The sequence below is a fragment of the Erythrolamprus reginae genome, chromosome 2, assembly GCF_031021105.1.
Source record: "Erythrolamprus reginae isolate rEryReg1 chromosome 2, rEryReg1.hap1, whole genome shotgun sequence".
NCBI lineage: Eukaryota > Metazoa > Chordata > Lepidosauria > Squamata > Dipsadidae > Erythrolamprus > Erythrolamprus reginae.
The window spans coordinates 155,450,599-155,464,400 of record NC_091951.1 but is presented as its reverse complement, the minus strand read 5'-3'; the positions used below and the strand labels follow the sequence as shown (position 1 = coordinate 155,464,400).

Genomic DNA, 13,802 nt, shown 5'->3' with positions numbered 1-13,802 from the left:
ACAGCAACCAGTGATTTTTGCAGTCTCTTTTTCTGTCTCAGTCACATGTTTACTTAGTGATCATTTTGCTGAACAAGCTGGTTATCGGAATGGAACTGTGCCACTAAACAAAGAATGTGTGTAAAATGTGAAGGAGGATCGAGAATAGCTTAACTAATTTTGAAAGCTGGATAACTTCCTTGGCTGTGATAAGATAAAGCAATTCTATATACAGGCCTGTGTATTGCAAAGGCATTAGGACAGAGGAAATTCCTAAATGACTTGGAATCAGGCTAGCTTGAAAATAAAAATATGAGATGGATCATTTCTTGCTTTTTGCTCTTCTCTCTTCTCTTTTTCTTTCTACCTCTCTTTTTCCTTTTTCCCTGCTCTAACTTTTCATCTCCCTTTTCCTCCTATGTAAATATGTATACTATTTTAGAATTGCATACTTTAAAACTGCACGAATTTGTACCAATGTCTAAATAGACCTTTTGTTTTTTGTATTCTCTTCCCCCATTTATTTGCAATAAATATTATATTTTTTTAAAAAAAATGAGATGCTGTTCTCTAGGTGTTTTCTATGTTAAGTTCTAGTGACAGTTTTAGAATTCCGTCAAGTCCATGTTTCCTTATCGGCTTGTCTTTAGAAGAATGTTAAATATTAGTTGATTGTGTACTACCAATGTTTTCAATTAGAGAGCTACAAAATCTATTGCTTGGCTTGTATAATCCATAATCCATCAAATCCAATCCTATCACTTGAGTATTTACTGCATTTTGTATTTTAAAGTATGATGCAATTTGATTCTGAAATAAAATATCCGACTACAGCAAGTGTTCAAAGTATTACAGGCTCAAAATAGCCATTTTGAGCATTATAAACTTGGAACAAAACACTCTATGTTCAATCATCTATCTCAAGATCATTGCAAATGGGCATTTTGTGCCAAGTTTTTTCTGAGATGTCAAGAGATTGGCTTGTTCTTATAATTGCTAAGTCATGGAGAGCTGCAGAATCCATTAGTCCAAAAAATGAGAGGAGGGACATATTAGTCAAGTTCAATCTTGTTCAAAAAATTTCCTAGTAAAAACTGCTGTTTTTAAATACTTGTGGGATTCACATGCGTTATGCTTTTTCTTCAAGCAGGTTTACCGATATAAGAACATGCAATGCGTTACACACAGCATTGCTCAAGACTGCTACACATCATACTGCTTGGATGCCTGATCTAGTGGGCAAGGACAAATACAAAAAGTGTGTACTGCATACTCGGCTTTAAGTCAACAGCCAAACATAAGAGGGCTCCTAGCCTGAGAAAGATTTTATAGTGAAACACACTGCGTTTTGCATTTTATTCAGCTGAAATACACTCAACAATGAAACATCCCCATAGAACATTCTGAACTTTTTCATTGTGCAAATCTTTTTGCTATAAACCTAAAAGGAGAGGATGTTAACATTCCTATAGCTATTGGTTCCACAAGTCCAGGATAGGAGAATTGAGGCTTGAAACCACTGGCATTGCTGAGGCTTGTTGCAGAGCTGGGGCCTTGAAGAAGGTCAGTGTCGCTGGGGCTTGTTGCAGCGTGGTGCTCAAGGTGGTACTTAAGCTAGTGCTAGGTCTAAAATAGAGGCCTGGAAGCAGTGGAAGTCGGCTGAGACTGCTGAAATCTGTCATCGCCAAGGAGTGCCATCTCAAGCCCTGTGCTCCCCCAGTACCTGTTTGCAGCACTCCATCTCTCCTCATTGTTTGCGTGCCTGAACTCCTGCCTCTTCCCATATTGTGGTCATGGGAGGTCTTCACTTAACATCCCGCATGACTTTGAGATTAGATTACCACAGCAACTGGGCCTCCTGGAATTTCAGTTTGCTTGTTTGTTTGTTAGACTTATAAAAGCAATACAAAAACCATTCTGAGGCCCAATTATAAAACTAATCTAAAAAGACCAAGTCATAAAACCATATAACCACATTCATTCATGTCACAGTCATGCTGACAGCCAGTGTAACAGCTCAATGGCCCCAGGCCTGCCAGCAAAGGTGAGTTTTTAAAGCCTTCCGGAAAGCCAGGAGAGTGGGGGCAGTGCGAATCTCGGAAGGGAGGGAAGATTGGTTCTAGAGGGTCGGAGCTGCCACAAAGAAGGCCCTTCCCCTAGGGCCCGCCAGATGGCATTGCTTGGCTGACAGGACCTGGAGAAGGTCGACTCTGTGGGCTCTGACCGGTCACTGAGATACATGAGGCTGGAGACGGTTCCGTAAGTTGTTAAACTCTGTAGTCATATTACATTGTGCTTGACAACTGCATTGTTTAGTCACAGAAATACCAATCTCAACAGCCTTTGTAATCCAAGGACTATATACACAGCTTTGGATAGTCACTCCCCCACCCCTTCCCCACCCTCTGGCTTTCAGGAAGCTATTCGAAACCGAATTATCCTGGAAGAGCATTTTCATGGCTTTGCTGACTTAATTTGCTGCCCCAATTTTATTATTTCATTCTTTTGGATTTATCGCCATTTATATGTAGAAGTTTAAATGATCATTTCACGATGTTCACTGTCAACTGCCAAGACTGGCTTGATTATTATGGAGTATTAATCCAATAATTAAACAATCAGTATTGTACAGTTTCTTCAGTGAGACAGTGTTACTTGCAGGAAAGCAGCTTCTTGAAAGCTTGGAAGCGCTGCTTTGCAGCTCTATCTAAAAGTCCTGGAAGCATGCGTGCACCAAAGACCTTCATATCATGAAGCAATCCCTCAAACCTTTGATCTCCTGTTACCTCTCTGTCCTGTGAGTGCTAATGAAGTACTGCTCATAAGCGAAGTGCCCTCAAGAATCTACAACCTGAATACTAAGATTTTTTGCTAATATTCATCATAAAAACAGAGAGACAAAGATGACACAACACAACATAGAAACCATAGAAGACCAACGGCAGAAAAAGACCTCATGGTCCATCTAGTCTGCCCTTAAACTATTTCCTGTATTTTATCTTAGGATGGATCTATGTTTATCTCAGGCATGTTTAAATTCGGTTACTGTGGATTTATCAACCACATCTGCTGGAAGTTTGTTCCAAGCATCTACTACTCTTTCAGTAAAATAATATTTTCTCACCTTGCTTCTGATCTTTCTCCCAACTAACCTCATATTGTGTCCCCTTGTTCTTGTGTTCACTTTCCTATTAAAAACACTTCCCTCCTGAACCTTTAACATATTTAAATGTTTCTTCAAGTGCATCCTTCCCAAATACAAGCTTGCCTTCAAAGAACATTAGAAGGTGTGATGTCTTCCTGATAGTACTGTTTATTTTTAATATAAGGCTAGAACAATATCATTCGGTAACAGCATTTAATTTAAATGCTGTTAACCCAGATTTAAAATGCCATGAATAGTATGTCTTGCCTGTTGGCTGAGGGCATTGGTCAACTTAGATGTATCACAATCAGTTGTTCTAGAAGCAGGAGGAGCAGGATAAAACCAGTTTGTACAGGGAAAATAATAGTGGTTTGATTCAAGACTGCCTCAAAATTTTGTTATGCAAGGTATAAATGCAACATTATAGTACAGTTAGACTAGAGTTGAGAAGGCCTTGCTGCAAATCCCTGATAAATTAGAAAGCTCACTGGGTTAGTTTGCAACAATTCAGGGTCTCTTGGCCAAATTTAGCTCACATAACTGCAGAGTAGAATATGGAAGGAGAAAATTTAGACATTTTTTCCCCCTTATAATTATCAGCTTTCCCATTTTTTCCCTTCAAAACAGTTTTCTAAGAATGCAATTTTTCATTTCTGAACAAAGAAGTAGTACAAAGCAATTATTATTTAAAGTTTCTTCAGCTAACCTGTATGTGAAGTTGGAGTAAGAGGAGTTGGTGGAGCTACGTCTTGTGTCCCTCTTAGCCTCCCAGAGGCAGTGGAAGGTAATCCACGAACAGCTGGATTGCGTGTATGTCTCATTCGTTCTTCTCTCTCTCTTCTTTCACGCTCAGCATCTTCTACCGCTCGGCTTGCACCCTTCAAGAATTTTTTTAAAATCATAATTAGTAGTTGGAGATAATGCAAGGCAACCATAGCAGAACTTATAAATGAGTTCTCCAACTTTAAGTCTTGTGGACTTCAACACCCAGAATTCCTGATGCTGGTTGGAGAATTCTGGGAGTTAGTCAACAAGTCTTAAAGTTGGCAGGTTTGGAGATCCCTGTTTTAGAATATGTTTCTGATTATACTGTTAAAAACAGCACACATTTGTTTAGATGAGTAGTTTCAAGGTAAAGTCCATTTTACTGTTCTTATTTATACTACTAAGCCATTCATAGATAATATTTTGCCAGAACTGCCTCAAATCAGATGCTGTCTTAAAAGCTGGCCTTGGGTAAGTTATTTTATCAGTGTTATTTCTTTAGTTTTGCGATACAGCAGGAACTAGTGAGCCAGTCTTGCCTAGTGGTTAAAGCAATAGCTAGAAGCAAGAAGACTGAATTTTAAATTATTCTCAGCCCAATCTATTTCACAGGGTTATTGTTATGGAGAAAGTAGGAGGAGGAAGGAGCACTGGTTCGCTAACTTGTGCTTATATGGAAAAAAATACAGTAGGATAAAAATCTAAAAAACAAACTTAATTGGAATGGCAATACAGTGATCCCCCGGGTATTGCGATCCCGATCATTGCGAAATGGCTATATGGCGATTTTGCAACCCGGAAGTAAAAACACCATCTGCGCATGCGCGCCCTTTTTTCTATGGGCACGCATGCGTAGATGGCGCCGGGCAGATCAGCTGCTGGGCGGCTTCCCTAGGTCTTCCCCCTCTTGCTGGCGGGAGGGCGAGCGGCGGGCATCAGCGAGGAGTTTCCCCACCACCCACGCAAACTCCTCGCCGTCGCTCGCCCGCCCTTCGCCCGCCCACGCCGTTCATTCTCGCCGCTTCCCAGCTGAGTCCTGAAGCGAATTGGCTTCAGGACTCAGCTGGGAAGCGCGAGCGAGCGGCGCCAGCAAACGGCTTGTCCGCCGCCTGCCTGCCTGCGCGCCCGCCCGCCCTTCGCCCGCCCACGCCATTCATTCTCGCCGCTTCCCAGCTGAGTCCTGAAGCGAATTGGCTTCAGGACTCAGCTGGGAAGCGCGAGCGAGCGGCGCCAGCGAACGGCTTGTCCGCCGCCTGCCTGCCCGCGCGCCCGCCCGCCCTTCGCCCGCCCACGCCGTTCATTCTCGCCGCTTCCCAGCTGAGTCCTGAAGCGAATTGGCTTCAGGACTCAGCTGGGAAGCGCGAGCGAGCGGCGCCAGCAAACGGCTTGTCCGCCGCCTGCCTGCCTGCGCGCCCGCCCGCCCTTCGCCCGCCCACGCCATTCATTCTCGCCGCTTCCCAGCTGAGTCCTGAAGCGAATTGGCTTCAGGACTCAGCTGGGAAGCGCGAGCGAGCGGCGCCAGCGAACGGCTTGTCCGCCGCCTGCCTGCCCGCGCGCCCGCCCGCCCTTCGCCCGCCCACGCCGTTCATTCTCGCCGCTTCCCAGCTGAGTCCTGAAGCGAATTGGCTTCAGGACTCAGCTGGGAAGCGCGAGCGAGCGGTGCGAGCGAGTGGCTTGTCCGCCGCCTGCCTGCCCGCGCGCCCTCCCGCCCACGCCGTTCGCTCCCCCTCTTGCTGGCGGGAGGGCGAGAAGCCCCCCCCCAGCACCCGCTCGCCCACCGTTCGCCGCTCGCCCGCCCTTCGCCCGGCCACCCGCCGTTCGCTTGCTGCTCGCCCGGCCACCCGGGTTCGGGGGGGTGCTGGCAAGCCCCCCATGCCGGCGGCGACGTTTTAAAACAGCCGCGCGGCTTCCCAATGTGTCCCGAAGACAAACGCGGAAGTTCGCCTTTGACGTTTGTCTTCGGGACTCAGTTGGGAAGCCGCGCGGCTGTTTTAAAACGTCGCCGCCGGCATGGGGGGCTTCCTAGCAGCCCCCCAAACCCGGGTTGGGGGTCCGGGGGGTGCTGGCAAGCCCCCCATGCCGGCGGCGACGTTTTAAAACAGCCGCGCGGCTTCCCAATGAGTCCCGAAGACAAACGCGGAAGTTCGCCTTTGACGTTTGTCTTCGGGACTCAGTTGGGAAGCCGCGCGGCTGTTTTAAAACGTCGCCGCCGGCATGGGGGGCTTCCTAGCAGCCCCCCAAACCCGGGTTGGGGGTCCGGGGGGTGCTGGCAAGCCCCCCATGCCGGCGGCGACGTTTTAAAACAGCCGCGCGGCTTCCCAACTGAGTCCCGAAGACAAACGTCAAAGGCGAACTTCCGCGTTTCTCTTCGGGACTCATTGGGAAGCCGCGCGGCTGTTTTAAAACGTCGCCGCCGGCATGGGGGCTCCTTGCTAGCGCTGCGGAAGTAAAAACACCATCTGCGCATGCGCAGATGGTGTTTTTACTTCCGCAGCGCTACTTCGCGAAAACCCGATCATTGCTAGGGGTCCTGGAACGGAACCCTCGCAATGATCGGGGGATCACTGTATTTAATGATTAATAAATGAAAGACATCCCAGTCATCTCAAAGCTTCAGAAAACTGGCACTTTCAATTTCTTTCTTAAATGAGTTTCTGAACGATACTTTCAGGAGTTAAAGACACTTGCGATAAAAGGAACAGAAATCTGATCTTATGAAACGACATTATGGGCAAATATATTGGAGGAAACCTGAATTGATCTGATATAGGCTAAGAATTCATAATAGCCAATAGAGAATACAACAGCAACAATTTTACTTAATTCTTTTTTTTTTTTAAAGCAATCAGTCATAGAAAGATATATCCATTAATCTTAACAGCACATTAAACTGAAAGCAGTTAATAACATTACAAAAGATTGCTTAAAAGAAACCAGAAAATTGAGTATATATAGCACTGAATATTACGTAAATGACAAAAAAATATTAGAAGTCAAAGTTGCATCTTTCACTAAATTTAACCATCTCTGTTCAATCAATATTGCCAGATATTAATGTACATAAATATAACTGATCATATATGGTATACAGTGAATTGGTTATTTGCTGTCTCTTGCTCTAGAGCAGTGTAAGGGTGGTGGGACAATAGTGAGTTTTGCATCTTAAAATCTATTCAGGCAAAATGAAAGCGGAAAAGCCCTAACTTGGTTATTTGGAGAAAGGAAGGATGATGGAGGGGCATCTTGATCTAATGCAAATTTTCACTTTGAATCAAACTTTCTGGGCAAAGGATTTACAAGTTAACCCTGCTGTTCTGTTCGGGTCGTATGTGACCCGAAACCAAGTTTGAGTCCCTGTAAAACATTTTCCCTGCATATCTGAAACTTGAAATTCCATGAGTTTTCATCATTTCAGGGGTTCTCTCTATGAGAATTTTTTTTGGGGGGTGGGGGGTTTCTTTCTTGCTGAAAAAAACCCCCTCCCTAATGTTATGTTCCCGGGTCTATTTGACCCGGACTGCAAATTGATCATTTTAGGTACTTATATTTGGTCTTTTTGAAAGCTTTTTTCACCTGGAAACAGGTTTGAACATTTCTGCATACAATGATATGAAAATTGAAATGAAAAAAGTAAATCTTATTGGTTTATTTCGTGGATATAATGCATGCCCCCCCTGTTTTTGTGAATTTTTGTCAATTTTTCCAGTTCAATTTTCATATCATTATGTTCAGAAATGTTCAAGCTACCAATCCCACACCAACTTTAGTAAAATAGAATGGATTTTGTTAGCAAAACTATCCATAAAGTGAAGACTATTTCAAAAAAACGGAGGGGCATGCATTTCATCAACAAAATAAACCAATATGCATCAATTTTTCCAGTTCAATTTTCATATCATTATGTTCAGAAATGTTCAAGCTACCAATCCCACACCAACTTTAATAAAATAGAATGGATTTTGCAAGCAAAACTATCCATAAATTGAAAAAATTCACAAAAACGGGGGGGCATGCAATATATCCGCAAAATAAACCAATAAGATTTACTTTTTTCATTTCAATTTTCATATCATTGTGTGCAGAGTCTTTGTGTGTAAAGACTACTTTCCAAGTGAAAAAAGTTTTCAAATTGACCAAACATAAGCACTTCAAATGAAGAGTTTTTGGTCCGGGTCGTATGTGACCCGAACATAACATTAGGAAGTTTTTTCGAACAGAACAGCAGGGTTAAGGGACGATCCATATTGGTGTAACTATAGGAATATAGAAAACCTGGCCACAGAAGATTTGACCATTTCTTATTTCTTAATAGGACAGAGAACTAGTGGCACAATGTAGGGAACTCAGATGGATTCAAAAGGGACAAGAAAAGTCCCAGACAACTTCTGAGGCATTGAATGTTCATTAAATGAATGGTTGAAGACTACCTCTACATTTTGCACATGGTTCATGCAAAAAACTGTAAGGTCTAAAAAATTCTGAGTAGATTCTGTGTAGGCCCAAAAGCTATATGTGCAACCCAGCCACCACAATGCTGTTTTACATTTCATTAAATTCACCATCAAGTGAATTTCACCAGAGTCATTCCGTGTCAAGTGGACCAATTTTAAAGATCATCCCCACCTTACTATCTCAGATTTTGATGAAATTTGGCACATGGGTTCTTTATGATATAAAACTATGCTGTGCAAAATTTTAGTTCAAAAGACTAAAAATTGGGAGTTCAAGGAGACCTCAAGTAAAAAGTTGCAAAATGCCGAGGCCGCAAAAATGACATTTTGGAACCACTTCCAGAAGCTGTAAATGCGGCAGTTTCAGTAGTATGTTGGAGATGTCTGGAGAACCTGCACACCTTGTGAGTCTTTATAAATTGGCAAAACCCCATGTACCTAGTCCTCTTACTTTTTACATGGTTCAGGTTCAAACTTTGCAAAAAAAACCCTCAAAAATGAATTTATAGCAATCTTCAGGCTGCTGTAGTTTCAAAACTACGTGGCCTTTCAGGCTGATTGTTTGCAGGTGTACCAAGTACACAGCTGCAATGAGGACTTCCAATTTGCAGCACTTTTCTTCAAGTTGTTGAAAAATATAAGAGTTTAAAGTTGGTATTTAACAGGGCTTTGCCAAATTTTGGCTATCCTTGATGCCCTGCTTGATCCTGTGGGACAGATTCAATCCTCTTCAATTTAGCACCATTAGAAAGAGCAGATTCTCTTCTTCAAGAATATATTGTCTTAATTTTGGTGTCTCTTCATATAAGGATTGGAAAAATGTCCTCAACTGTTTGTGGGCAGCCTGTGATTTCTGCACTGCACCCTCGATACAAGTGCAGTAAAAGTGATTGTATCATACATTACATTCAATCAAAAACAATCCACCTCCTTTTTAGGCATTCCCAACTTTTGACAATTAAACACTTACAAATTTGAGCATGTTCCAATCAAATACATAGTCATAGGAGAAGCCTTGTCTATGGAAGAGATTTCTGAATAATTGTCTTAGATATGAATAATCCGGTTTGTCATCAAAACGCAGCGAGCGGCAGAAATTGAGATAGGTAGCAAACTCAGCTGTAATGAGAACATATGATTATGAGAAGTAATGATTTTCTTATATTAGCAGAAAATGAACATAAACAAAAGATCCACTGTACATGTACTAACACACTGTATTTCCATATTCGACATAGGATTTTATGAAATTATTGGAGTGGCTGTTCCCTTGAACTAAGTGACAGTTCTGCTCATCCTATAATTGTGATGGAATGTGCACCTGGAGAAGCTATGGAGGGGAGTCTTAGCAGCCCAGAGCTTTCCCAGGGAGGAGGCAGCACATTCCAGGAAGAAGCTCAAATTAAGAGACTGCACAGCCCCGGACTGAATGAGTAATCAAGGAAAAGGTTCAGGGTATTTACACCCCAAAACCCCTCAGGATATACAGTACTGTGCAAATGTTATAGGTCACCACCTGTTTGTTGTTTGTTTAGCAAAGTGTTGCTTTAGCAAAGTGTTAATGACCACCCATAATTAAGTGGTTGGGCCAGAAAACAGAGGAAACAATCTATACAAAATCTAAACAAACACAATTTTCAGAACAAAATGGCTTCTTCAGGCAAACCTGAGTATTTACGCGACCTTCCTTGGCTCTAAGCCCATCTTGAACTCCTTTGAGGAGACTGTCCCAAAGTTTTCTGAGGTAATTTTCTGGTACATTATACCTGTCTTTCTGTGATTTTTGGCATTTTGACTGGAATGATGTGATTGAAAGTTGGGTCATATCAGCCATTTTCCAATGAATTACACTCACGCAACATGTATATGTACTGAATACTTGAGCATGTCTTGATCAACCTGATGTAATAGACCTTTTGAGACAGCAGTCATTTTGGCATGAAATAGTAGGACACAAACAGGTGTTAACAATAGTAGTACAGTCATACCTCGCCTTACGAACTTCATTGGTTCCGGGAGGAGGTTCGTAAGGTGAAAAGTTCATAAGACGAAACAATGTTTGCCATAGGAAACAATGGAAAACCAATTAATGCATGCAAACCGGGGGGGGGGGGGAATCTCAAAAACGATGCTCCACTAGGCACCGCCGCCCGGCTGTCACCTTCTGAAACAGCCAGGCGCTTCTCGGCGTTCTCCTGAACGCCGAACCCGGAAGTCCGGCAAAAGTTCAAGTTCAGGAGAACACCAAGAAGCCCCGCTGCCCATCTATCACCTTTTGAAACAGCCGGAGGGTTTCTCACCGTTCTCCTGAACGCTGAACCCGGAAGTTCGGGTTCAGCGTTTGGGAGAACGCCGAGAAGCACCGCCACCCGACTGTCACCTTCCCAGAAGAGCCGTGGAACTGTCGGCCGGTCGGGAGGCTCAAACGGAGGTGGGGAATCCCAATAGGGAATTCCAGGGGCAGAGCTTTGACGTCACGGAGACGTCCCATTAAACTCAGAGATAATTTAGTTAGTTCCAAAATTATTCCTAAAATAGAAATACAGCAAAATATGTGACATTTAATGTAATTACTGTAAACGTACCTTTAAACATAACATAAATAAATTTATTATAGAGAGGGAACTTACAAGGATATCCTTTACACAAAACCTCAATGGGAGTGGACATTTTCTTTTCACTGATGCGTTCATATTTCTGTCTCTTTGTAGCTGCCTTCAAACCCTGCCAGGGGAGGGAGCCCAGGTTAAAATACATGAGTACATAGCCCAAGGATTCCAAGTCATCTCTGCGAGATTGTTCTGCAAGGAGTATAAGAATGGATCCGTTAGATTCTATCAATTGGAGAAACAGTGCAAAGCAATAAGTTATCTAGGCAAGATTTTAAAGTTATAACTTAACTACAAGAAACTTTACAACTTTATAGTTATTTTAAGCATGCCTGTAAATAATGTTGCCCAGATCAGAGAACCGGTGCATACAGAAGTAAAAGCAGAACGCTAAAGATGACTCAGACAATTGAGCTAAACCACAATCTGCAAAGTTTATCATTACTCTTTTCAGCCCAGAATAAAATACCAAGGTATTCAATTGCTCATCCAGGAAATGACAGCTTCTATAAGCTTCATCTGCAAAGAAATATCTTTTGTTTCATGTTTCTATTCTCTATGGGAGCTTTCCTCCTTTAGACCAGCGTTTCCCAACCGGTGTGCCGCGGCACGAGACACAGCCAGGTGTGCCGCCAAGCTCCTAGGGAAAAAGGAGAGCTTAAGGAGAGCCCTGCCCAGCTGGAGATTCCCTGGCAGCACCAGGTAGAAGCCGGCAATGCAGCACCCTTTTCCAGTGCCGCGCAAGGAGCTGGGCGTTGGAGTTTGGGGTGGGGAGTGATGAAAGTGCGGAGGCCGGCGCCGCGGCTGCCCCCACCCCCCAGTGCCTCCGTTCCCCTCGCGCCCCTGGCTTCTCGCCGCTGACGCCCGCCCGCCTGCCCGCCCTCCCGCTCGATCTGCCCCTTTCTCCAGCTCCTCTGGCGAGCCCTCGGAGAAAACCTTCTCACAGCGGAGGTCGGAGAAGGTTCTTTGGAACGTTGGGGGTGCGTGTGCGCGCACGCCCTATCCCCCAGCCAGCCTACCCGGAAAAACTTTGCCGGCCTCTGCAGAGAAGGAAGAGAGAGAACAAGAGAGAGAAAGAAAGAAAGAGAGAGAAAGAGATAGCAAGAGAGACAGAATGAGAGAGAGAGAGAAAGAAAGAGACAGCAAGAGGGGGGAAGGAGGGAGAGAGAAAGAGAGCCAAAGAGAGAGGAAGGAAGGAAGAGAGAAAGAAAGAGATAGCAAGAGAGACAGAATGAGAGAGAGAAAGAAAGGAAAGAAAGAAAGAAAGACAGCAAGAGGGGGGAAGGAGGGAGAGAGAAAGAGCAAAAGAGAGAGGAAGGGAGAAAGAAAGGGATGGAGAGAGAGAGAAAGAGGGAGGGAGAGAAAGAGGGAGGGAGAGAGAAATAGAGCGAAAGGGAGAAAGAGAGATTTTTTTTTGTCCAAACTTCCCCCCCCCCCTCAATGTTCCCCAGGATTTTGAAAATGTGAATAATGTGCCGCGGCTCAAAAAAGGTTGGGAAACACTGCTTTAGACTAACTTGCTCCCTGAAGTAAAAATGGCCCTGAAGTAAAAATGGCCCCTACTGTCATGGCATTCTGGAAGCAGGTAAAACTTGGCAAGTCTGGAAGGCCTTTCCTAACTGACGAATATGGAAACATAACTGTTAAACATAACATTTGCATTTTGTATTACTAGTGTTAGATTATACTCTTAAATTTTACGCTGTTTAGAATCCACCTGGACCAAGGATAAGATAAATCCCATACAAATCAATCAATGATGCATTTATCTAACCAACTCCATTAGAAAAACATGTTGTTTGCAATGCATTGTGCAATTTGTGCTTTAAATATTAAATTATGTGTGCTCATAATACGCAATATTTCCCATTATATATCACAGAAGTTATATACAGTATTTTGATTTTTCTGGGACTCTTACTCTATGACAATTTAGTTAACAGTTACAAAAATCTACCGCTAGCTCACCAATTCCAAGATGAGTATTAATGGAGGCATAGCGGGCAGTTCCCGTTAAGTTTTTATTTTCACGATAAGGAATATGCTGGTGAGTACGAGCATCACGATATTTCTTGGCCAGCCCAAAATCTATGATGTAGACAAGGTTGCCTTTCTTGCCTAATCCCATCAGGAAGTTATCCGGCTTTACGTCTCGGTGGATGAAATTCTTTGAATGAATATATTCTATTCGGCTTATCTAATTGTAGAAAAACATAATTCCATAATTAGTAAACATGAAACTCTATACATTTAGCTGCTCCCTTGTTATGAATAACATTAAAATTCTATTTGGTTAACATTTAAATTTAAACATTAAATGCAATAAACTAGTTTACTTACTTAAATGATCTCCACATTCCAAGAACCACATTTTAGACAACTCATGTTTTTTAAAAGGGTGGTTGTGACTTTATTGGATAGGACTCGTGTTTGAAAATATAAACTATAAATCATTATTTAATTTATAAATCACTAACTACTAGCCCTAACCACAGCACATTTGATCCCTGCTATACAAAAATGCTAGCTTTTGTGTAGTGATGACATTCATAGAAAGAAAAAATATCTGCAGTATTTACAACACTTATTCAGAGAAAGTGTACATAAACAAAAGTAGTGTGAAGCTTTTAGGAAGCTCTCATTTCCAATAGACAAGAAATACAGTGATTCTAATACCATTTGGTCAGCAAGTAGAAGAACAGTCTTGAGGCTGAATTTCCTTGAGCAGAAGTTAAAGAGATCTTCAAGACTTGGTCCTAGCAATTCCATCACCATTACATTGTAGTCACCTTCAGCACCACACCATTTGATTGTGGGAATGCCCACTAGAATGTGGAAAAAAAGATTATTCAT

The 13,802-nt window shown here is 42.9% G+C and overlaps 1 protein-coding gene across 5 annotated transcripts in view; it reads right to left on the bottom strand.

The window, feature by feature from the left end:
* CSNK1D (casein kinase 1 delta) overlaps positions 1 to 13,802 on the bottom strand; it is a 47,032-nt gene that overhangs the window by 19,242 nt on the left and 13,988 nt on the right. For all 5 annotated transcript variants that reach the window (XM_070740044.1, XM_070740045.1, XM_070740043.1 and 2 more), the window contains exons 3-7: positions 13,626 to 13,774; positions 12,918 to 13,146; positions 10,971 to 11,141; positions 9,311 to 9,459; positions 3,831 to 4,002 (exon numbers count right to left, since the gene is read on the bottom strand). In XM_070740044.1, the coding sequence (XP_070596145.1) occupies positions 3,831 to 4,002; positions 9,311 to 9,459; positions 10,971 to 11,141; positions 12,918 to 13,146; positions 13,626 to 13,774 (870 nt within the window). The remainder of the gene's footprint in view (positions 1 to 3,830; positions 4,003 to 9,310; positions 9,460 to 10,970; positions 11,142 to 12,917; positions 13,147 to 13,625; positions 13,775 to 13,802) is intronic.